A 26,303-nucleotide genomic window follows, 5' to 3' on the forward strand; every position below is an offset into this window, starting at 1 on the left:
CCTAAGACATCGATGATGCTTCCCTGTGAAGCTCGTAGCGACACGTTGAATCACATTCACATGTAATTTACATGACAAGGTCTAGACTTCACATGGATACACATGATGCATGTATATGTTCAAATTGTCACAGTGTCCCCTGCTGGTAACCCTGGACTCGCTCAAATCTGCTCCAAACTTCTCATGCTTCGTAGAATTCAAGGCCTGAGGATATCAACAAGCCTTTTTTCACTCAGTCAAAGTGCCACCGACTAGCAAAGTAAAATCAGTGTCGGCGTGACGAGCAGTCAACGCCGAGCGCCGTGCGTGCGCTCTCGGCCGAGGGGGCCGGCGTCCGGCCAGCACCCCCGACGTGCGAAGCAGGAAGAGGACCCGTTCATCGCTGCTTGCAGCTTTAATTAATATTCTTATTCTTAGGACAAACTCGCGGCGAGGACTCAGTGTTACGAGTCCTCTCTTGGTCCCGGAGCCAACCAGCTCGGCCGAGAGCGGAGGTCTACGCTGCAGCGATTTCTCTGTCAGTACAAATGTCAGTGGAGAGTGTGAGGCTCAGAATGGTCCCTGGGGACTGAGGTCAGTAGGGGTAGCCGTGCAGACTCACCTCGGAGGCTGCGGGGTCCGCTCCGGGTCTCCGCCTTCCGTCTCTGGGTGGGTCAACGGGTGAAGAAATAGGACTCACAAAAAGTAGGTCCACGAACCGAATGTAAAGTTTAAGACTGCAAGGCAGCCAAGTATTTTATTCAAAAAGGAAGAAAGAAATAAACAAAGTACAATTTATAAGTCAGTTCCCTCTCGGAAGCCTGGCTAAAACACAACCCCTCAAGACCTCTTTCTGACCTCTCAAAAAACTCTCAAAAACCCTCACAAAACTCTCTTTTCCTTTTCCCTGACCGTCACCTTTATACCCTCGGCTCCTCCCACTTTTACCGGATATCCGTCCCTCTCTTTGGGATGCTGATGGGGGTTCATCTCCCCCCCCCCCTCTCTTCCTGAGAGGTTCTGGAGAGACTCTCTGTCCCACTTCAAAGAGGGACTGTTGTCTCCTCTTATCTCTCTCAGGCACCCGGTACCGCTTTATGATTCTTTCAGACCTGGTGAGACTTCCCGATGCCAGTGACATCAAACACTCTCTAACCGGGGGTTAGGATACCGAACATATTGGGAGACATATATCACATTATCATATCAATGACCATTGATCTACAGGCAGGTTAACACACATGAATCCAGGCTCGTGTTTATCCACTTTCGTAATAACATCCTCTCTGGCCCATTTGGTCAGGATTTGGGCTCCTGAACACACAATCAACAGGTCTTCATCTGAATATCACAAGAGGTGCCATGGTCCTGTCGTGTCGAGCCGGTTGTAAACGCATATCCGCTGACCTCTCAGGACCCCTGTTCTGTCACACCTGGCCCTCTGCTTTTACCCCCGTCCCAGCGATGGCCTCGATGCTTTCATCTGATTTTACAGCCACTCTCCTTGTCGGCCGGCATGATGGATTCCTTGTTGCTTTCCTATTGTCGTAGTCTAATGGAACTGGGGTCCCCTTTGATCTGTTTTATTACCCACATTCCGCATTTACTTTTCCGGCCTGGTCTATTCTCGCTAATCCCAGAGAAATTCGCATTTATTTGTCCCACTTCTAACACCCTCTTTTGTGAATTTTGATGAACCAAACCTCTTTAATATTCTAATTACTTTTATGCAAATGGTACTTAATTTGTTTCCCTTATTATCAGTTATCTGTGTTAACCCGACTATTCCTCACACCCTCTCGGATTAGCCACAGATACTTAACATCAAAACCTGAATCATGCTTCAACTAAAACCCTACATGTTCATAAAAACAAATACAACATAAACCATTGAAAACCTTGAAATCAGTAACATAAAATGAATACCTCAATACAAGTCATATCACATTTTTTTTTTTTTTTTCTCCCATGTTACTCACGCTCAATCACCTTGGTACTCCTCCATTGTCCCAGTGTCTCTTCCGCATCGTTGTCACCATATAATCCACATAGTCCAGAAATCAGGACCGCCAAATGTCTATGAGTTATGATTACCCATCAAGTCCAATATTCCGTTCGTAGACAAACTGTCCTGACCCGCTGTGCAATGTACAGCCGGGTCTCTTCATCGAACCCTCTGCACAGGGTGCAATTGAGTTCCGCGGGGAACCCTCTGTACAATTACAGTTGGAGTCCCCGGTCCAACAGTTCAGTTCGAAAAGGTCAGCACCGGGACGTCTGCCCGGTCCTGCTTATGGAAAAACAATGTGGGTGGAGCCCACACTGTTGTAATGTTGACCCTGGTTGTCAGCGTCGGGTCCCCAGTATGAAGCCTCATACTGCTCGATCTCTGCTGCTCCTCTGCGGTCCTGGTAGTGCCACGTCCGTTGGCTCTGCTTCCAAGAGGCAGGTCAGCTCAGAGGGATTCTCAAACGCATGCTGGCCTTGGTGGGATCCGTGACAGTCTGTCTTGATCCCCAGGTGAAGTCGAACGTCACTGCATCGCTGCTCGGTCTTCAGGAAGACGGATCACTGGTTCTGGTCACAGGATGCACATGCAGGGCTTCTCTCGATCTTTCAGATCCAGGCTTCGCTGTGTGGATGGTGTGAACAGACCTGGACCTGCTTGACATTGGGATTCATGGTGCTCCCATTCTGGGCGGAGGGTTTGAACTTGTCAAAGTACCGATGGGTGATGTGAGGTTAAAACAATAAACACAAAAGGTAATAATAAAGAATATATCAAAGAAAAACAGAAAGCTAGTTATAGAAACCTTCTGTTGGACTAATTAATGCATGTTTTTTTTTTTTTTTTTTTTTAAACATAAAATGGAAACAATCGTAAAAAATTAAAATATAAAAAATTAAAATAATAAAATATTAAAATTTAAAATAATAAAGAGATTAAAATATTAAAAATAAAAACAAACATTAATATATCAAAGAAAAACAGAAAGCTCGCCATAGAAACCTTCTGTTGGACTAATGAATATATATAATCTTTTTTTATACTTTTGTAGTTCGACTATGTTGAGGAAATGTTACTTCCTGTATTCTTGTTGTTCTTAGTTTGTACTCTAGGTTGAAATGCACCTATTGTAAGTCGCTTTGGATAAAAGCGTCTGCTAAATGACATGTCATGTAATGTAATATAATTTTTTTTTAAATTTTTTTTTAAGTTTAATAAAATTCAAATAAAAAATAAAAATTAGAAGACTTTTTTTTTTTTTTTTTTTTTTAAATAATAAAAAAAAAAAATATTAAAAATTAAAATAATAAAAAAATTAAAATTTCAAAATTAAAATTAAACATCTAAACAGTCAGGGCCCTTTCAAGGCCAGGTATGGCGCGAACAAATGATTCTGTACGCGACTTTCAATTCACGGTGCTCTCCTATTAGATAGCCGCGCCAGCATCAATGATTTACTGAAATTCTATTAAACGACATAACGTGAATAACGTGAAATGTGACGGAAAAACTAACAAAAAGAAAAATATAGCGGGACATGCACTGGTTCAAAAGTAAACTCCCCCCAGGTGACAAGGTCATCCTGTGAGAGAAACAAAAAAGATAAAAAGTCAAACGGGCGCACAAGTAAACTCCCCTCAGGTGACAAGGTCACCCTGTGAGAGAAACAAAAAGGTCAACAGGTCGCCCGTCCCCAAAATTCAAAACAAAAGAGTTACCCCGTCTAAACATTTACCATTAACTGGCTAAAAAGTGATTAAAAAATTAAAACAAAAACCCACACATTCAGTCGATCAGTCAGTTCGTTAAAAATGTCTTAAAAACCTGTCAAAAAATTGTTGTTTTACCTGTCATCAGGAGATCCTGTTTAAGAGAATCGCCATTCCCCTAACACCCTCTCTCCTTCTCCTTGCGCCCCTCGTCCTGTTCTTAAGGAACATCTGTGGGAGGCGCTCTCCTACCTGTTTGTTTAGCACCAAGTTCAAATCTCACCTTCGGAGATCTACCCCTGGTCTGCAGGCGATTCCTCGGGCTCGCACCTGTTGAATGTAGTGCACTTGCTAGAGCCACTACGCCATATTTTAACATACGGAACAGTATGATAATGGTGTGTTTGATGACATAACATATCCCCTTCAGAATTTTAGCCGTGATGTATCGGGCTAAGGGTAACAAACCTAATTTATGCAGCAGACCAATTATGGCAACCAATATCACCATAATCAGAACAGGTATCAGATATTTCCGCCACCAGAAATATCCTGGGAGGTCAAAACAATAAACAAAACTGAATAAAAGTATCAAAGAAAAATAGGACGCTCGTCCTTAAATCGTCTATCAAAGTTATTATTGAGTCGTTACAACATAACGCCCCATTACTGTTCTTAGGCCAAACGTGGTAACGCAGGGCCCATAAAAAATCAGGCGACAGGAGGGGAGGCCCTCTCTGGCTAAACCCACAGGGGGTTTGGCTGCCTTTGAGAGACAATTTCAGGTTACTCAGGCTTTCGCCTTCCCAGATTTTGTCCCCCGAGCAGCTGAGCGTCCACACGGCTTGTGTTGTGTGTGTGGTCAGGTCACCGATGTCAAGTTCAAGTTCAGGATTGATGGGATAAGGACTTGCCATTCCAAATTAGTTTTGGATGTGTCTGTTACACAATATCTTAAGTCGCTACAGCGTAGCTTTTCTTAAACCCATCGACCACGACACATTGCTGACATCGTGATCTGACCTGTGTTGTGTGTGTGTTCAGAGCAGGGATGCCGATCATGTTTCAGAACCTTTAGAATCTTCTCATGACCCACATGCCCTAGTCCTTCGTGCACTTCAGTGACCACCTGATAGGCATCGTCAGGCGGCACCTTAGGGAATGCGTCTTCTCCCTTCCATCCCGGTGGAAATTTCAGGGAGAGTTTGGCCACCTTGAGTCGTGTCTGGGCCATTAGGTTAACTTGTCTATTACCTTTCTGATCGTAATCTCTAACGTCGGTGTGACCATTAACATGATTCCAATCTAGGTACATAGAACCAGTTATTTCTGCTATCCGACTCCACAAATGTGCGTGGGCGAGTGGTTCGCCTTTTACATTTGTAAAATCTCTTTGTTTCCAGTACTCCAATTCCTGGGTACCTGCTTTGTGACAGTAATCTCTGTCAGTTACAAGTCTTGGTTTAGAAGTGTTGTTCTTCTTAGCTGCTAAGAGGCCTTCCAAAAAGGCATTTACTTCAGCTGTCTGTGCCGTGCCTGCGCACCAGCCTGTTCTTTTTATTAGTGTCTCTTTTTATTTAATTTCACGATCTGTCAGTTTTATTTTGAACGTTAGTTATGTCGCAACTGATTAAAACGGTCAAAAATATAATTTGCAATCAATGGATCAACCTGAACAAAAACACTTCATAAGAATGAAGTCAATTAATCAAATCAAACTCAATAAATCAAATTAAAGTCAATAAATCAAATTAAACTCGATAAATCAAATTAAACTCAATAAATCAAATCAAACTCAATGCATCAAATTAAACTCGATAAATCAAATTAAAGTCCTTCGGTTATTTTAATGTAAACTATCAACTAAATTAAAGTCAATAATGTGTGTTCAATCGAACACTCACAACCTAGGAGGATCACACCTGTTCAAGGTAGTCCAACTCGCTTCGGAAATAAAAGGAGGATATGTTATCCTATTCTAGGTTCCTGTTATATTTTCCTGTTTAACTAGGACGTCTGAGTGTCCATAAACTGCTATATTCGGTGATGTCGTGAGGATGAGGCATGATGCATTTGACAAGAGCCTGTTTGGGAAGAGGGGGGGAAACAATGAAAACAAAGCTCCAGCATGTATCACACTGCAGCCTCCTATCGGGATTTAGTCAGATATTTATTTCCACATGTCCTGGGGGAACACAAGGATTGTTTATCCAACACTGCCAGATTTATCATAGATGGTCAAAACAACACTGCCGTTATTACAGTATTATTCGCGCCACCCTGCACATCAATATGCACAATAAAGGAAGAGGGAGGCCAGTGTCTGAGCGATACAACTGTGGTCGGAGTGGGACGTCACTTACAGCCGTGGTGACGATGTATACGGCCCTCTTTCTCCTCTCAGCCTCCGCTTGAACCGCGCACCTTTCTTCCAAATAAAAAGGCTGTGATCCCACGCACACACCTCTTGGAATATGTTTGAGGAGAAATCCCAGAAGGATTTCGACCCCTATCGTGTTTAGGGTAATCGTTACAGCCGCAGTCTGGTTAGAACGGCGTCACTATAGACAATCACACACACACACATCAGCCGGAATAAATGGTGATACGCTCACTCTTTTCATTCGCGGTTAATTATTTAAACACACATGCCAAGCGACGGCTATCTCCAAGCGGGGAGCCTCACTCATCGGCTTGTGTTTAAAGTTTTGTAATTAAACTCAATTAATTACAAGTACTAGGAGAGTTTTTGTGCCTTTTTTCGTCTCTTCAGTTCCTCGGCCTTTATCGCACTAAAGGGATCAGCTCAGCTGGGCCTTCTCTGTGTGCCAATAACGCATTTTTAGGGTTAAGCTGGGTTTTAGACGGAGACGGCGTGAAATTTCGCCCTCGCCAAGCGGGTTTTCCAACGAGCTAGGTAACTCTTCAACCTATTGCGCACTGATTTATTTACTTTATGCTAACTCCTTTAAAACGCCTCTCGTGAAGTACTTCTAGTTTTAAAGTTTCCTCCTCCGGAACTACCAAAAGCGCTGAAAATCGATCGGTACTGCGTTAAATGGACGGTTCCTTTTCCAGGAAAAGGGCGGCCAGATTACGGGCTTGATTGCCCCGATAAACAGGTGGAGTGCCTCGGTGATGAGGGCAGAGGGGAGATAATGGATGTTCACCGGCACGGGGAACGAGCATACAGGTAGTCCGAGTGCTCGCCGGGAAATCACCGGTTACCTTCTCTGGCTAAGTAAATAAATCAATTCAGTTCGTTTTCACTGGTTTCATACAGTTTTTTCGTCGGGGAGGGTTTGTGTGTTTTAACCTGAGAGAGAAGAATCCGCTCCTTGTGCTTGAAGTTGAGAAACCCAGATTTCAATATATAATCCTTGGTTTCTATTTAATTAACCGCGTATTGATTAATTAAGTTATCACACATAAGCCTATCTACCTCTCAGGTCCCTGTTCGGGCGCCATGTTAAGAGAGACGACGTACGTGAACCGAATTCTGTCGCCTCGGGTGAGAGACGGAAAGACAAGTCACGCCGCAGTCTTCTCGTGTAGGGAAAACGGGGGAGGAGAGGAGCGGGGAGGGGGGGGAACGAGACGGGAGAGGAGAGATGGAGAGGAGGGGGGGGAAAAGGTTTGAGGTGCGAGCCGGCTCACACCGGGTACTTTATTGAGGGAAATAATCGTGCTCTAATGACAGACGTGTAGAAAACTGTCATTAAAAGCCCGTCGGCGGCGCCCAGGCGCAGCGCGTCACCGCACGCTGCTAACCTGTCGCACTGGAGAGGACACGGGTCCACGCGGGTCACGATGCCCGGCCTCTCTTCTGACGAACGGCCCCGGTCACGGTCCCTCACCTTGCGCTTCGAGGGGGAACGGGAAACTCGAGCGAGGGCGAAGACCGAGTTAAGGGGGAGAGGAGGCGGAGATCAGTAACTCCCTCTATATGATTCCGCGATCGTTCGGGCCTGATGAATGACGCGCGTGCACATAGACAGTGGTAGCTGTTATTCTCGGCACGCGGCACCCCGGATGATGTCAGATCGATCTCCGCGGAGAGAAATGCTGGGTATTCAATTATCTAGTCTCCTCCCAAACACGCTCGAGGGTACGAGGCTCTTAGAGCGGCTGGCGGGACACTTATTAATATTCTTATTCTTAGGACAAACTCCGCGACGAGGACTCGAGTGTTACGAGTCCCTCTCTTGGTCCCGGAGCCAACCACGGCTCGGCCGAGAGCCGGAGGTCTACCAGCTGCAGCGATTTCTCTCGTCAGTACAAAATGTCAGTGGAGAGTGTGAGGGCTCAGAATGGTCCCTGGGGGACTGAGGTCAGTAGGGGTAGCCGTGCAGACTCACCTCGGAGGCTGCGGGGTCCGCTCCCGGGTCTCCGCCTTCCGTCTCCTCGGGTGGGTCGACAGGTGAAGAAATAGGACTCACAAAAAAAGTAGGTCCACGAACCGAATGTAAAGTTTAAGACTGCAAGGCAGCCAAGTATTTTATTCAAAAAAGGAAGAAAGAAATAAACAAAGTACAATTATAAGTCAGTTCCCTCTCGGAAGCCTGACGCTAAAACACAACCCCTCAAGACCTCTTTTTTCTGACCTCTCAAAAAACTCTCAAAAACCCTCACAAAACTCTCTTTTCCTTTTCCCTGTCCGTCACCTTTATACCCTCGGCTCCTCCCACTTTTACCGGATATCCGTCCCTCTCTTTGGGATGCTGATGGGGGTTCATCCCCCCCCCCCTCTCTTCCTGAGAGGTTCTGGAGAGACTCTCTGTCCCACTTCAAAGAGGGGGACTGTTGTCTCCTCTTATCTCTCAGGCACTTAGGGTACCCGCTTTATGATTCTTTCAGACCTGGTGAGACTTCCCGATGCCAGTGACATCAAACACACTCTAACCGGGGGTTAGGATACCGAACATATTGGGAGACATATATCACATTATCATATCAATGACCATTGATCTACAGGCAGGTTAACACACATGAATCCAGGCTCGTGTTTATCCACTTTCGTAGTAACATCCTCTCTGGCCCATTTGGTCAGGATTTGGGCTCCTGAACACACAATCAACCAGGTCTTCATCTGAATATCACAAGAGGTGCCATGGTCCTGTCGTGTCGAGCCGGTTGTAAACACCTCCGCTGACCTCTCAGGACCCCTGTTCTGTCACACCTGGCCCTCTGCTTTTCGTCCCAGCGATGGCCTCGATGCTTTCATCTGATTTTACAGCCACTCTCCTTGTCGGCCGGCATGATGGATTCCTTGTTGCTTTCCTATTGTCGTAGTCTAATGGAACTGGGGTCCCCTTTGATCTGTTTTATTACCCACATTCCGCATTTACTTTTCCCGGCCTGGTCTATTCTCGCTAATCCCAGAAAAATTCGCATTTATTTGTCCCACTTCTAACAGTGTCTCCTTAAACTGACATTGCCCCGCCCCCTCTGCTTCTCCACGCTGGCCTTTACTTCTTACCAGGACAAGAGAAAGAAACATTTGAATGCATTAAACCCCTCAAGAGTGCGCCATAAACATTCATCACAGCTTGAGTCGCGTTTAATAAGCGGGTTTAATCCAAACAGTTGAGTCTCGTCGCCTCCTGGCGGCCATGAAGGAACATAACCCTGTTCTTTGCTCGTTAGCTGGTCATGTTGTCTCAAAAATGTCTGTCCACTCTTCTCTTCCCGAAGACGTCACTCCTTTCAAAGATGACCGGAAGTCACTGCATGACGTGGCCAAGGTGAGCTTTTACTTCTTGACATGCGAGTTGATGTTTCGGCTTTGTTACCTTCGCATTGAAAATGCCGGAAGGTTATGTTTTGATCGCCGTGTATTTATTTATTTATTTGTATGCGTGTTATTCGCAAAACTCAAAAAGTATTGAACCGAATCGCATGAAATTTGGTGGGATGATTGTTTATTATCCGGGGACCAGTTGATTAGATTTTGGGATCGATCGTCAAAGGTCAAAGGTCATGAACAGGTCAAAATCTTCGCAGAACTCAAAAGTATTGAACCGAATCGCATGAAATTTGGTGGGATGATTGTTTATTATCCGGGGACCAGTTGATTAGATTTTGGGATCGATCGGGTCAAAGGTCAAAGGTCATGAACAGGTCAAAATCTTTCGCAGAACTCAAAAAGTATTGAACCGAATCGCATGAAATTTGGTGGGATGATTGTTTATTATCCGGGGACCAGTTGACTAGATTTTGGGATCGATCGGGTCAAAGGTCAAGGTCAAAGGTCATGAACAGGTCAAAATGTTCTTGAATCGCATGAAATTTGGTGGGATGATTGGTTATTATCCGGGGACCATGTGATTAGATTTTGGGATCAATCGGGTCAAAGGTCAAGGTCATGGAAAGGTCAAACTCTTTTTTTACTATAGCACGATACATTTTTGTCCAATTGGCATGCAACTAATGCCAAAATGTTCATAATTCAATGCCCAATCTTGTGATATGCGAAGGTATGCGCTCTACCGAGTGCCCATTCTAGTTTACTTTGTGCTTGTGTCCTTGTCTTAGCTAACGTGAGGCGAAGCTAACCACATCACTGTGTACCTGCAGCGTAGAAATACACAACCGAGTCTGAAAGAGTCACACGGGGAATAATCAGAGCTCCTGTCTGGATGCCTTCTCTTGAACCGGTGTTACGGTTTAAGAAGTTACCGTGTTAACTGGCGACTTTGAACCGGACGCGCCCGTTGTTGTCGTAGTTACGACGGACGCGTTCGGTTTAAAGTTGCCAGTTAACACGGTCGCTTCTTAAACCGTAACACCGGGGAAGAAATTAAATGCAGTCATAATGGCGCCAAACTTCACATAATGCTGTACCAGCCAACATGGAGGTCTCAATTTAATTGGATACACCTACACTGACAGTGTAGTGTGACTGTGAGAAGCAGTTTGAAGACCGGTGTTACGGTTTAAGAAGCGACCGTGTTAACTGGCGACTTTAAACCGAACGCGTCCGTCGTTGTAGTAGTTACGACGGCCGTTGAAAATAGGAAGAAACACGTAGCTATACCCTCGTGAATGCCGCATTGTTTAATTTGTATAGTATATATTAGTATGTATATAAGGGTTTGACACTATTACACAATTAAACCAAGTGGCATTCACGAGGACAGCTATACGTGTTCTCTATCCTATTTTTCGAACGGCCGTCGTAACTATGACAACAACGGACGCGTCCGGTTCAAAGTCGCCAGTTAACACGGTCGCTTCTTAAACCGTAACACCGGCTGTGTCGTTGACTATTCTGGCATGTGATGGCTCAAACTCTTCACTTGATCTGTGGGGAAAACACAGATTTAATAAGTAGTTAATACAGAAGCCACATTGGGGGGAAAAACAGTTGTATAATTGCCAAATGTAAAACATAAAACATATTTTCTGGTACACTACACAACTGTTACAATTGTGACGAGAACTCGAGTCATCGCGGTGATCCTGTTCATGAGAAGCAGCCACAGCAGACTCGATGACTATCTTTTTATAATGGGAGGTTAAAGACATTGCTCTGCGGAAAGGACCTCCTGTTATGATCCCTGATCCAAATCAGAAGAGTTAGAATCTAACCGTCAGATTGTCTCTTTCCAGGTGCAGAGCTGTGAGCCGTCGTACAGATGACAACGTGTGAGTGTGGTTTCACTGAGGAGCGGAGGTATGTAGCCCTGTTTAACCAATAGAATAAGAAGTAGTTGTGGACTGACGTTTTGAAGCCTAGAATTCGGCGCTCTGGCTCACGCAATCTTGGCTTCTTATTTTAAAGCACAGCCAGCTTTACGGTCTATTTTATAAAGCACTGATGAATAAAAACAAACGGAAGAACATAAACATCCGAAAAAATATACCTACAACTCTTAAGGTTATAACCATCATGTGAGACGTACTGCCACCTTCTGAGAGGAAGGAACACAGGTGCACAGGGCCGTGATAACAGATCCAGAGATGAAAGAATGTGTGATGAGGAGGTTTTTGTGCCGAGGTGCAGTGATGTGAAGCACTGTGTTGGCTGGCGGCACAGAAGTACACGGCACTGCTGTTCAGGCCGAGTCCTTCAATTGTTAGTGTGCAGCTTTGGTTTTCATCTGCACTCCCGTCCAGCTTCACACCCAGTCCTCCCTCTGGGTTGCTGTGGGTTTGAAACATGTGTCCCAGGAACTGCAGTTGTTTATCGCTTTCTTGTTTGTACCAGAGGATCTTATCGTAGTACTGAATGCTGTGTGAGCAGCTGATGGTGGCGTTCTCTTTGGGTTTGTGGTACATCTCAGCTGGAGTCTGGTGTACCTGCTCACTGAGACGAGAACCTGTGGGGAAATGGAATCATATGAAATAGTGCAAAAACAGCTGAATTAGCAGCAGCGAATACGAGGAGCATATCTAAACAGATTTGGATAAAAACATTGAAATTAAATGTATTGAAAAAATTACGAGTGCTTTACCTGACACCAGAACAGATCCAAAGGCAATGCGAAGGAAGACGAGGTACATTTTTGGTTTCGGAAACAATGAAACGAGACGGCATGTCGAATGAGAAGAACCGGCTCGAGTCTCTCAGCTTGTGGCTCTGAGGACGGGACAGGAAGTGATGTCGAGAAAAGTTTAGACAGAGAAACTGTCTTCAATTCAGTCTTCCTTCTGAAAGGCAGGGAAACTTTCCCCTTTTTGTTCAATGACAACAATTACACTCGAGGGTAATAACCGAGGATTAGAAAAGTTCACCGTTTCATTTGGTCTGTGCTTTATTTTGATTATGAAATATCTCAAAATATATTGAGTTTGAGTTTGAGTTTAGTTTATTTCGATCAGCAAAATATAAATCAATCAGGATTCAACAAAAGAAGAAAGTGGCTGACCGAAAGGGTCGAGGCTCAAGCTATCGAGCTTATAAGTGCCCTAACCTATGATTTCTCAAAAAAACTTATTTCAGAGAACCATATACAGGACTGTCTCAGAAAATTAGAATATTGTGATGAAGTTCTTTATTTTCTGTAATGCAATTAAAAAAACAAAAATGTCATGCATTCTGGATTCATTACAAATCAACTGAAATATTGCAAGCCTTTTATTCTTTTAATATTGCTGATTATGGCTTACAGCTTAAGAAAACTCAAATATCCTATCTCTAAATATTAGAATATCATGAAAAAGTATACTAGTAGGGTATTAAACAAATCACTTGAATTGTCTAATTAACTCGAAACACCTGCAAGGGTTTCCTGAGCCTTGACAAACACTCAGCTGTTATAAATCTTTTTTTTAACTTGGTCTGAGGAAATATTAAAATTTTATGAGATAGGATTTTAGAGTTTTCTTAAGCTGTAAGCCATAATCAGCAATATTAAAAGAATAAAAGGCTTGCAATATTTCAGTTGATTTGTAATGAATCCAGAATGCATGACATTTTTGTTTTTTTAATTGCATTACAGAAAATAAAGAACTTTATCACAATATTCTAATTTTCTGAGACAGTCCTGTATATATATATATATATATATGTGTGTGTATGTATGTCTGTGTATATATGTGTATGTATATATTTGTGTATGTGAGTATATATATATATATATACATACATATACTGTATATATATAGAAATATATATATTTCTATATATATATATATATATATATATATATATAATTAAAGGTGACGAGCTGTTACTTTGTCACGGGGCAGGAAAGGGATCTTATTCATAAAACAAATTATAAACGTTTTTTTTAAAGGGAGTGAAAAGTTGGCAAAGTAGAAACTCTTTTAACCGCGTGGGGGACGTCATGCACTTTGATCTCCTTTGAGGCCAGAGAGGTTTTCCTTCCAGAGCGGATGCATGTTTGCTGCACTGTGCCTGATTGCTGCACAGAAGTATGTGGCGGTGTGTTCAGGTGCCTTTAGATTGGTTATGGAAAGCGAAGCATCTTTTGATCCTTCTCCACTCAAATCTCCGGCTAACTCGAAATGCTTTCGAAACGGCTCCTCCAGGTTGTCTTTGCCGAACCGCCCGTATTGGTATCCGATGAGTGTCGGGGCGTGGCCGTGGCGTGGCTGCTGGTACCACAGCGTCACCCCGGAGTCGGATGCTGCGTGCGTGCAGACGAGCCGCGCTTCACCCCCGGCCTCCGCGATGAGCTCCGAGGGAGACTGGCGGACCTGAACCCCCACGGCCACACCGGCTGGGAATGAGAGTTGGCACAGATGGTTGATTCTGAGAAGTGGAGGTACAACTGGAGAGAGCGTCTCACTTCAGAACCAGTCGGTTGTTACCTGTGAGGACGAAGCCGAGGAGAAGTCTCATCATCATCATCATCATCACGGAGCACGAGTTACTCAAGTTATGTTTGTGCTTCCTCTCGAACTGAGTCTCCTTTAATCAGGAAGTAAACATGAGGTAGAAAGGAGGCGGGGCTTCCCGTAGTTTCAAATCAACTTTTTGTTGTTGTTGCTTTAGACAGATTTAATTTACTGTAATATGATATGATATATATATATATATATGATATGAGATATGAAATATGATATGATATTCCTTTATTTGTCCCACAGTGGGGAAATTTCAAAAATTTAAGACCGGTGTTACGGTTTAAGAAGCGACCGTGTTAACTGGCGACTTTAAACCGAACGCGTCCGTCGTTGTAGTAGTTACGACAGCCGTTGAAAATAGGAAGAAACACGTAGCTATACCCTCGTGAATGCCGCATTGTTTAATTTGTATAGTATATATTAGTATGTATATAAGGGTTTGACACTATTACACAATTAAACCAAGAGGCATTCACGGGGACAGCTATACGTGTTCTCTAACTTATTTTTCGAACGGCCGTCGTAACTATGACAACAACGGACGCGTCCGGTTCAAAGTCGCCAGTTAACACGGTCGCTTCTTAAACCGTAACACCGGCTGTGTCGTTGACTATTCTGGCATGTGATGGCTCAAACTCTTCACTTGATCTGTGGGGAAAACACAGATTTAATAAGTAGTTAATACAGAAGCCACATTGGGGGGGAAAACGGTTGTATAATTGCCAAATGTAAAACATAAAACATATTTTCTGGTACACTACACAACTGTTACAATTGTGACGAGAACTCGAGTCATCGCGGTGATCCTGTTAATGAGAAGCAGCCACAGCAGACTCGGTGACTATCTTTTTATAATGGGAGGTTAAAGACATTGCTCTGCGGAAAGGACCTCCTGTTATGATCCCTGATCCAAATCAGAAGAGTTAGAATCTAACCGTCAGATTGTCTCTTTCCAGGTGCAGAGCTGTGAGCCGTCATACAGATGACAACGTGTGAGTGTGGTTTCACTGAGGAGCGGAGGTATGTAGCACTGTTAAACCAATAGAATAAGAAGTAGTTGTGGACTGACGTTTTGAAGCCTAGAATTTGGCGCTCTGGCTCACGCAATCTTGGCTTCTTTTTTTTTAAAGCACAGCCAGCTTTACGTTCTATTTTATAAAGCACTGATGAATAAAAACAAACGGAAGAACATAGACATCCGAAAAAATATACCTACAACTCTTAAGGTTATAATCATCATGTGAGACGTACTGCCACCTTCTGAGAGGAAGGAACACAGGTGCACAGGGCCGTGATAACAGATCCAGAGATGAAAGAATGTGTGATGAGGAGGTTTTTGTGCCGAGGTGCCGTGATGTGAAGCACTGTGTTGGCTGGCGGCACAGAAGTACACGGCACTGCTGTTCAGGCTGAGTCCTTCAATTGTTAGTGTGCAGCTTTGGTTTTCATCTGCACTCCCGTCCATCTTCACACCCAGTCCTCCCTCTGGGTTTCTGTGGGTTTGAAACATGTATCCCAGGAACTGCAGTTGTTTATCGCTTTCTTGTTTGTACCAGAGGATCTTATTGTAGTACTGAATGCTGTGTGAGCAGCTGATGGTGGCGTTCTCTTTGGGTTTGTGGTACATCTCAGCTGGAGTCTGGTGTACCTGCTCACTGAGACGAGAACCTGTGGGGAAATGGAATCATATGAAATAGTGCAAAAACAGCTGAATTAGCAGCAGCGAATACGACGAGCATATCTAAACAGATTTGGATAAAAACATTGAAATTAAATGTATTGAAAACATTACGAGTGCTTTACCTGACACCAGAACGGATCCAAAGGCAATGCGAAGGAAGACGAGGTACATTTTTGGTTTTGGAAACGATGAAACGAGACGGCATGTCGAATGAGAAGAACCGGCTCGAGTCTCTCAGCTTGTGGCTCTGAGGGCGGGACAGGAAGTGATGTCGAGAAAAGTTTAGACAGAGAAACTGTCTTCAATTCAGTCTTCCTTCTCCTGAAAGGCAGGGAAACTTTCCCCTTTTTGTTCAATGACAACAATTACACTCGAGGGTAATAACCGAGGAATAGAAAAGTTCACCGTTTCATTTGGTCTGTGCTTTATTTTGATTATGAAATATCTCAAAATATATTGAGTTTGAGTTTGAGTTTAGTTTATTTCGATCAGCAAAATATACAACAATCAGAATTCAACAAAAGAAGAAAGTGGCTGACCGAAAGGGTCGAGGCTGAAGCTATCGAGCTTATAAGTGCCCTAACCTATGATTTCTCAAAAAAACTTATTTCAAAGAACCATATATGTATATATATATATATGTATGTCTGTGTATATATGTGTATGTATATATGTGTGTATGTGTGTATATATATATATACATACATATACTGTATATATATAGAAATATATATATTTCTATATATATATATATATATAATTAAAGGCGACGAGCTGTTACTTTGTCACGGGGCAGGAAAGGGATCTTATTCATAAAACAAATTATAAACGTTTCTTTTAAAAAGGGAGTGAAAAGTTGGCAAAGTAGAAACTCTTTTCACCGCGTGGGGGACGTCATGCACTTTGATCTCCTTTGAGGCCTGGAGAGGTTTCCTTCCAGAGCGGATGCATGTTTGCTGCACTGTGCCCGACTGGCTGCACAGAAGTATGTGGCGGTGTGTTCAGGTGCCTTTAGATTGGTTATGGAAAGCGAAGCATCTTTTGATCCTTCTCCACTCAAATCTCCGGCTAACTCGAAATGCTTTCGAAACGGCTCTTCCAGGTTGTCTTTGCCGAACCGCCCGTATTGGTATCCGATGAGTGTCGGGGCGTGGCCGTGGCGTGGCTGCTGGTACCACAGCATCACCCCGGAGTCGGATGCTGCGTGCGTGCAGACGAGCCGCGCTTCACCCCCGGCCTCCGCGATGAGCTCCGAGGGAGACTGGCGGACCTGAACCCCCACGGCCACACCGGCTGGGAATGAGAGTTGGCACAGATGGTTGATTCTGAGAAGTGGAGGTACAACTGGAGAGAGCGTCTCACTTCAGAACCAGTCGGTTGTTACCTGTGAGGACGAAGCCGAGGAGAAGTCTCATCATCATCATCACGGAGCACGAGTTACTCAAGTTATGTTTGTGCTTCCTCTCGAAATGAGTCTCCTTTAATCAGGAAGTAAACATGAGGTAGAAAGGAGGCGGGGCTTCCCGTAGTTTCAAATTAACCTTTTGTTGTTGTTGCTTTAGACAGATTTAATTGACTGTAATATGATATGATATATATATATATGATATGAGATATGAAATATGATATGATATTCCTTTATTTGTCCCACAGTGGGGAAATTTCAAAAATTGAAGACCGGTGTTACGGTTTAAGAAGCGACCGTGTTAACTGGCGACTTTAAACCGAACGCGTCCGTCGTTGTAGTAGTTACGACAGCCGTTGAAAATAGGAAGAAACACGTAGCTATACCCTCGTGAATGCCGCATTGTTTAATTTGTATTGTATATATTCGTATGTATATAAGGGTTTGACACTATTACACAATTAAACCAAGAGGCATTCACGGGGACAGCTATACGTGTTCTCTAACTTATTTTTCGAACGGCCGTCGTAACTATGACAACAACGGACGCGTCCGGTTCAAAGTCGCCAGTTAACACGGTCGCTTCTTAAACCGTAACACCGGCTGTGTCGTTGACTATTCTGGCATGTGATGGCTCAAACTCTTCACTTGATCTGTGGGGAAAACACAGATTTAATAAGTAGTTAATACAGAAGCCACATTGGGGGGGAAAACAGTTGTATAATTGCCAAATGTAAAACATAAAACATATTTTCTGGTACACTACACAACTGTTACAATTGTGACGAGAACTCGAGTCATCGCGGTGATCCTGTTCATGAGAAGCAGCCACAGCAGACTCGACTCTTTTTATAATGGGAGGTTAAAGACATTGCTCTGCGGAAAGGACCTCCTGTTATGATCCCTGATCCAAATCAGAAGAAAGACCAACACTGGTTAGAATCTAACCGTCAGATTGTCTCTTTCCAGGTGCAGAGCTGTGAGCCGTAACACAGATGACAACGTGTGAGTGTGGTTTCACTGAGGAGCGGAGGTATGTAGCACTGTTTAACCAATAGAATAAGAAGTAGTTGTGGACTGACGTTTTGAAGCCTAGAATTCGGCGCTCTGGCTCACGCAATCTTGGCTTCTTCTTTTTAAAGCACAGGCCAGCTTTACGGTCTATTTTATAAAGCACTGATGAATAAAAACAAACGGAAGAACATAGACATCCGAAAAAATATACCTACAGGTTCTAACCATCATGTGAGACGTACTGCCACCTTCTGAGAGGAAGGAACACAGGTGCACAGGGCCGTGATAACAGATGCAGAGATGAAAGAATGTGTGATGAGGAGGTTTTTGTGCCGAGGTGCCGTGATGTGAAGCACTGTGTTGGCTGGCGGCACAGAAGTACACGGCACTGCTGTTCAGGCTGAGTCCTTCAATTGTTAGTGTGCAGCTTTGGTTTTCATCTGCACTCCCGTCCATCTTCACACCCAGTCCTCCCTCTGGGTTTCTGTGAGTTTTAAACATGTATCCCAGGAACTGCAGTTGTTTATCGCTTTCTTGTTTGTACCAGAGGATCTTATTGTAGTACTGAATGCTGTGTGAGCAGCTGATGGTGGCGTTCTCTTTGGGTTTGTTGTACATCTCAGCTGGAGTCTGGTGTACCTGCTCACTGAGACGAGAACCTGTGGGGAAATGGAATAATATGAAATAGTGCAAAAACAGCTGAATTGGCAGCAGCGAATACGACGAGCTTATCTAAACAGATTTGGATAAAAACATTGAAATTGAGTATTGAAAAAATTACGAGTGCTTTACCTGACACCAGAACGGATCCAAAGGCAATGCGAAGGAAGACGAGGTACATTTTCGTTTCGGAAACGATGAAACGAGACGGCATCATGTCGAATGAGAAGAACCGGCTCGAGTCTCTCAGCTTGTGGCTCTGAGGGCGGGACAGGAAGTGATGTCGAGAAAAGTTTATACAGATAAACTGTCTTCAATTCAGTCTTCCTTCTCCTGAAAGGCAGGGAAACTTTCCCCTTTGTGTTCAATGACAACAATTACACTCGAGGGTAATAACCGAGGAATAGAAAAGTTCACCGTTTCATTTGGTCTGTGCTTTATTTTGATTATGAAATATCTCAAAATATATTGAGTTGAGTTTGAGTTTAGTTTATTTCGATCAGCAAAATATAAAACAATCAGAATTCAACAAAAGAAGAAAGTGGCTGACCGAAAGGGTCGAGGCTGAAGCTATCGAGCTTATAAGTGCCCGAACCTATGATTTCTCAAAAAAACTTATTTCAAAGAACCATATATATATATATTTATATATATATATATTTATTCATATTTATATATATACACATATATATATATTTATATATATATATATATTTATAAATAAATACATATATATATATATGTGTATATATATATGTGTATATATATATATATATATATATATATACATATATATATATTTATTTATATATATATATATATATATACACATACACACACATATATACATACACATACATACACATATACATACATACATAAAACAAAACAAACAAACCAGGATTTCAAGAACTTGTCCCCGTTAACGTTACTTATTATGTTTCATCGAGGCTGTTACTTCTCCAGTCATGTCTTTACATTTTTTCTTGAATATCACCAGATTTTTTACTTTCTTTGATGTCTTCAGTTAAAATATTCCACTGTTTCTCCCCACAGACAGATATATAGATATATATCTAGATAGACCTCGCAGCAACACAGGAACATATGCAGGAAATGTCCCGTGAGGCTGATGTCTGACACTCTGGTGATGACTTGTGAACTGATCTACTTAAGTTTAAAGTCTTTTGTAGTTGGAGGCGGGCAGTGAGAAAAATGCACCACAGACGGCAACAGGTTCCAGTTAATTATCATAGAAATATGCTGTGACGGCCACTAAAGTTCCTAATTAATATAAAGCGGTATTGCTGTTGTTGAAACATGCTTTCCTTTCAGTCGAGCACCAAATATGTCGTTCCTTGTTCTGATGACTTAGGAACGCCTGGCTGAGAATATTCAAGGATTTTGTCAAAATACTTGTAGTTTTTATCCATAAAGGTTTGAGGGACGCTCTGTTGTTGAGTGTCACCGCTGCCGAGTATCAAGAATTAAAGGCGATGAGCTGTTACTTTGTCACGGGGCAGGAAAGGGATCTTATTCATAAAACAAATTATAAACATTTAAAAAAGAAAAGGGAGTGAAAAGTTGGCAAAGTAGAAACTCTTTTAACCGCGTGGGGGACGTCATGCACTTTGATCTCCTTTGAGGCCTGGAGAGGTTTCCTTCCAGAGCGGATGCATGTTTGCTGCACTGTGCCCGACTGGCTGCACAGAAGTATGTGGCGGTGTGTTCAGGTGCCTTTAGATTGGTTATGAAAAGCAAAGCATCTTTTGATCCTTCACTCACATCTCCGGCTAACTCGAAATGCTTTCGAAACGGCTCTTCCAGGTTGTCTTTGCCGAACCGCCCGTATTGGTATCCGATGAGTGTCGGGGCGTGGCCGTGGCGTGGCTGCTGGTACCACAGCGTCACCCCGGAGTCGGATGCTGCGTGCGTGCAGACCAGTGTTGGGAGTAACGCGTTACTGTAATTCCACTACTTTTAGCGGTAACGAGCGTGTAACGAAGTATTTTTTTTAATCAACTAACGCAGTTACAGTTACTGAAATTTAAATGAGTTCGTTACTCGCGTTACTCTCTTTTGTGAAAAATGAACACTTGCAGACAAGAAGACAAGCTAGGCTACTTTAGCTGCTTCTGATCTGACATCGCAGGACCTTGGTGGCGCAATGATATTGTAACGTCTCGGACGTTATGGACTGATGACACGGAGACGGGACAACGTTATTATTCCTCCCTTTATTGGGCATTCACCAACACAGACAGCTGCTCCTCTCGGCTCAGCAGCTCGAACATCAACAACAACGGTACCCGTCAACCACCCGTAACTTCCGTTTTACGACAGGTTAACCCCGCCTCCCCTCTACTCCGCCAATCACAGGCACGCCTCCCCTCTACTCCGCCAATCACAGGCACGCCCCCTCGACCAGCACGCACGGTGCCACACTGTGATTGACAACCACTTCCAGTGTTGCCAGGTCCGCGGTTTTTGCCGCTGGTTGAATTTTGTGTCCGCTGGTTCGGGTAGACCTATTTTGCATGCAAATTACATGAATATCTTTAAATAAAAATCCATATTTTAAATGAAATAATATATTTATACCCAAATCCTACCAAACTGACTCCAGATCAGCACGTTCACGCCTCACTAGCACCCCCTCAATTATATGCAGCACCTCAAGGCACCTTTGTTTTCTCTTTTAATTAGTGTTAATACTGTAGGCCAATCACTTTTATTTCATTGGGCCTAATGTAAAAAAAACACTGTTAAATGACAGACAGTTATTTTGTATTAAGTTAAGTATTAAAAGGGACTTTTGTACTACTGCTTGATTTGAAGGCCTGTTGCCCTGTTGATTGCAATAAATAGGTCTACAACATGTTTATTGTGTTTGACTGTTCAGTACTGTTAATTACATTAAAAAAGCAGACATAAAAGTAACTTAAAAGTTACTTTCCCGAGTAACTAATTACTTTTGATATACAGTAACTAGTAAAGTAATTAAATTACTTTTAAAAGAAGTAACTAGTAACTATAACTAATTACTAATTTTCAGTAACTTGCCCAACACTGGTGCAGACGAGCCGCGCTTCACCCCCGGCCTCCGCGATGAGCTCCGAGGGAGACTGGCGGACCTGAACCCCCACGGCCACACCGGCTGGGAATGAGAGTTGGCACAGATGGTTGATTCTGAGAAGTGGAGGTACAACTGGAGAGAGCGTCTCACTTCAGAACCAGTCGGTTGTTACCTGTGAGGACGAAGCCGAGGAGAAGTCTCATCATCATCATCATCACGGAGCACGAGTTACTCAAGTTATGTTTGTGCTTCCTCTCGAACTGAGTCTCCTTTAATCAGGAAGTAAACATGAGGTAGAAAGGAGGCGGGGCTTCCCGTAGTTTCAAATTAACTTTTTGTTGTTGTTGCTTGAGACAGATTTCATTTTCTGTAATATGATATATATATGATATGATAAATGATATATATATGATATGATATATATATGATATATATATGATATGATATATACAGGACTGTCTCAGAAAATTAGAATATTGTGATGAAGTTCTTTATTTTCTGTAATGCAATTAAAAAAACAAAAATGTCATGCATTCTGGATTCATTACAAATCAACTGAAATATTGCAAGCCTTTTATTCTGATTTATTGCTGATTATGGCTTACAGCTTAAGAAAACTCAAATATCCTATCTCTAAATATTAGAATATCATGAAAAAGTATACTAGTAGGGTATTAAACAAATCACTTGAATTGTCTAATTAACTCGAAACACCTGCAAGGGTTTCCTGAGCCTTGACAAACACTCAGCTGTTATAAATCTTTTATTTACTTGGTCTGAGGAAATATTAAAATTTTATGAGATAGGATTTTAGAGTTTTCTTAAGCTGTAAGCCATAATCAGCAATATTAAAAGAATAAAAGGCTTGCAATATTTCAGTTGATTTGTAATGAATCCAGAATGCATGACATTTTTGTTTTTTTAATTGCATTACAGAAAATAAAGAACTTTATCACAATATTCTAATTTTCTGAGACAGTCCTGTATATGATATGATATATATATGATATGAGATATATATATATGATATATATATGATATGATATATATGATACGATATATATATATGATATATGATATTCCTTTATTCGTCCCACAGTGGGGAAATTTCAAAAATCACAGCAGCGGTGCACATCAGAGCATTAATGAAAATAAATATAAATCACAAAACAAAATACAAAAAAACTAAATACTAATAATAATAATAATATCATCACTTGAAAATAGATTAAACCAGTAAAAGAAACACAGTTGTATTCGCTATCCGTGAGATATGACTGCATCAAACCAAAGAACGACCACAGAAGCAGGTGTGTGTGTGTGTGTGTGTGTGTGTGTGTGTGTGTGTGTGTGTGTGTGTGTGTGTGTGTGTGTGTGTGTGTGTGTGTGTGTGTGTGTGTGTGTGTGTGTGTGTGTGTGTGTGTGTGTGTGTGTGTGCGGTTTATTCATCGTCTTATTATGAACCGCTGATGAGAAAAGATGGCGCAGAGTTTTTGTAAAGTTCAGAAGTGATTTGCGTCGGCGTGCTTCTCCCACTGCACTGTGCTCTGGGCCCGCCTTCACTCTCAGAGAGACATTCTTTGATGTATTTACTCCCAAATCTCCAGACATGTTGAAATGATCCTTAAACAGCTCTTCCATTGTGACAAAGTTAAAGTACAAATGTCCAATGAGTTTCATCGCCGTGTCTCCAGGAGACCGCCGGTACCAGAACATCAGCCTGTAGTTGGTTCTGTCATGGCTGCAGAGCATCTGCACCGTGACCCCAGGTTCTGCGATGACGTCAGAGGGAGACTGACGGACGTCAAGGCCCAGACAAGCACCTGGACGGAGGACACACGTGGTTACATCATAATTATGAGGGGGAACAATATTCCCGCTCACATATTTGCCAGTTCTATTTGAAAAGGCGTTTACCGGCCAGACAACAGAAGAGGAGGCCGATCATCTGGACGAGAATAAAAGACTCAAAAGCCTTTTCGTGACACGTCAGAGTGCAGCTGAGAGATTCAGATGTAAGTGGCTGGGGTCTTGAAGAGGAAAAGGAAGTGATGAAGAAACAGCATCACTGTTTCATGACAGACGAAAAGCTAGAACAAAATGCTGCTGTGTGGGAGGAGTTTGTACGAGGTGTAACTTATACCATCATTTCAGTTTTTATCTTTTAATAAATTTGCAAAAATGTCTACATTTCAGTTTTTTTCTGTCAAGATGGGGTGCTGAGTAATGAGAAATAAAATGAACTTTTTTGATTTTAGCAAATGGCTGCAATGAATATATATAATATTAATATATATAAATATATATTTATAGATATAAATATATTTATATATATTAATATATTTATATATGTATAAATATATTTATATATATATATATATATATATATAATCTGCTGTCAATCAGCGAAACACCTCGACCTCCTGACGCAGGTTTGAATCAAACTGTCACGTGACCAGCCTGCTGCTGTAACACAATGGAAATAAACTTTCCTCACGTCGAGCGCCCTCTTGCGGTTCAAACCGGAACATCAAGTCACACAGTAATCCAATTCCACCAGCCGCTTTTTTAGCAAAATATGATTTTTTAATATCAAATAATTACATAAAAATAAACATCGCGAAGAGAAAATACAACCTTTTTTTTTAATCAGTGAAAATAGCCCAATATATTCATTTCATTAAAACAGTTTCATTTCATTGGATTGTTAAATCTGTTTAATGACCTGCAAGTAAAAAGTATTCTCTAGAAAACAGAGAACACGTACAGTGAAGAGAAAATAAATTATTTTAAAAGAACAGCGACAAAGAACGTTTGACTCTTGCTTCATCACATCCAACAGACTCTCCATCTTTGCATCGGCCCCTCGTTCCCGTCTCCAGTGTATAAACAGACTCCCTGAACTCCAGGTCCACACGTTTAACCACATCTACTCGTCATCGGTCTCTTATTCCGTTGCAGTTTTAAGTACTTTTGGCAAAAGGTTCAGGGGTTTGGAAGGTTTCGACGTCTCACGCCCTCGCCCTCTTCCCCCAGCCCGCCCCCCCGGGCCGCTGGTTGCTCTGTGCGTGCCTGGTGCAGCTGGCGCAGCAGAAGCTGGAGTAGTACGAGTTGGAGCACAGGCGGGCGTAAACTATCAGCTCGCAGTTGGCGAGCTCCGGCTGGTCCACGCATTCCGGCGGCAGATCGACATCTGCGGCACAAAGACATTGTGTGGCGTGAATTCATCTCACATCTACACTGCTTATTCGGTTGTTTTTTTAAAAAGAAAATTTAAATTTATTTGTATTATAAGACAAAAGACAATACATAGACATAACACCTAGAGAACAATGAAACAGTGCGGGCGACAAAACAGTGGACACAACATCATAAAGTCAGAGTATGCAGAAAAAATAAATAAATAAAGAAAAAAAGAAAATATATACTGTATGTATATATATATATACATATATATGTATTTATATATTGTATATATATATACATATATATATTTTAATCAGTTTAACTTTTGGGGGGGAACTTTACATACAGTGTGAGGTACCCAGGGCCAAGGTAACGGCATAGGACCCCGAGCCCTACCTGCGCAGCATGGCTCAAGGGCCCCTGTAGCGGCAACACCGGCCCTGAAGGCAGAGTGGCCCCTGCAGCGCATGCGGTGGACATTGCAGGTCGAGGGCTAGCCGAGGGTTTAGAGGCCTCTCCGGGGCTGCATGGTGAGATACCACTGAATAAGGACCGAAGGAGGCTGAAGACAACACTACTTTTTAACGTAAAGATAAAAACGCAAATACTTTTATGGTAGATAATATATACAGTGTATATGAAAAAAATAATGAATGAAATATATATTGTATTATTGCAAATACTTTTATAGTATCAATATATAATACATGTGTTACTATACAAGTTTTTTTATATAACACATCTGAATACTTTCCGTACCCACTGTATATAAATATATATATATATTAATGTGTTTTAACTCTAAATATGTCCTTCTGTACACATGACATCTATTGTTCTGTCCATCCTGGAGAGGGATCCTCCTCTGTTTTCTCCTGAAGGGTTCTTCACTTTTTTCCCCTTGAAGGGTTATTTGGGAGTTGTTCCTGATCCGATGTGAGGTCAAAGGTCAAAGGTCAGGGATGTCTATGTGTACAGATTGTAAAGCACTCCGACACAAATTTATAATTTGTGAAAATGGGCTATACAAATAAACTGAATTGAATTGAAAACTGAAAAGTACACCCCGCTGTCCTCCGGCAGCAGCTTCTCCACCCTCAGAGATCCGGACTGAGCGTCGCTCCTTTTCACAGGAAACTCTTCCCCGCTGAAGCCACTTCCATATAAGTGTGGCGGACTCTGAGTCTTGTGAACGACCTGCCTCAGTCCCTCCCCTGGCAGCTGTCTGGACCAGGTCATCTGATAAAAAGTAGCCCCCTTAGTGTGACTGC

At 42.5% G+C, this 26,303-nt stretch overlaps 2 protein-coding genes and 3 gene segments (V, D, J or C); all 5 read right to left on the reverse strand.

Annotated features, from left to right (window-relative positions):
* The window catches only part of LOC130201702 (T cell receptor beta chain MC.7.G5-like), a 22,851-nt gene extending 20,190 nt beyond the window's left edge, over positions 1–2,661 (reverse strand). The window contains exons 1-3 of the mRNA XM_056426795.1: positions 2,635–2,661; positions 2,301–2,411; positions 602–644 (exon numbers count right to left, since the gene is read on the reverse strand). Coding sequence (XP_056282770.1) covers positions 602–644; positions 2,301–2,411; positions 2,635–2,661 — 181 coding nt within the window. The remainder of the gene's footprint in view (positions 1–601; positions 645–2,300; positions 2,412–2,634) is intronic.
* Positions 2,662–10,961: 8,300 nt separating this feature from the next.
* On the reverse strand, positions 10,962–12,284 carry LOC130201703 (T cell receptor beta variable 16-like). The segment is given in 3 exon segments: positions 10,962–10,999; positions 11,601–12,017; positions 12,153–12,284. Coding segments are annotated over 3 exon segments (504 nt in total).
* A 1,201-nt stretch (positions 12,285–13,485) lies between these two features.
* On the reverse strand, positions 13,486–14,125 carry LOC130201704 (immunoglobulin kappa variable 1D-13-like). The segment is given in 2 exon segments: positions 13,486–13,883; positions 13,975–14,125. Coding segments are annotated over 2 exon segments (444 nt in total).
* Positions 14,126–14,649: 524 nt separating this feature from the next.
* On the reverse strand, positions 14,650–15,862 carry LOC130201705 (T cell receptor beta variable 16-like). The segment is given in 4 exon segments: positions 14,650–14,658; positions 15,262–15,270; positions 15,353–15,678; positions 15,814–15,862. Coding segments are annotated over 4 exon segments (393 nt in total).
* An 8,545-nt stretch (positions 15,863–24,407) lies between these two features.
* The window catches only part of LOC130201706 (papilin-like), a 56,749-nt gene continuing 54,853 nt past the window's right edge, over positions 24,408–26,303 (reverse strand). The window contains 1 exon segment of the mRNA XM_056426797.1: positions 24,408–25,070. Coding sequence (XP_056282772.1) covers positions 24,858–25,070 — 213 coding nt within the window. The 3' untranslated portion in view covers positions 24,408–24,857.

Source organism: Pseudoliparis swirei, chromosome 11 (assembly GCF_029220125.1).
Source record: "Pseudoliparis swirei isolate HS2019 ecotype Mariana Trench chromosome 11, NWPU_hadal_v1, whole genome shotgun sequence".
Classification (NCBI taxonomy): Eukaryota; Metazoa; Chordata; class Actinopteri; order Perciformes; family Liparidae; genus Pseudoliparis; species Pseudoliparis swirei.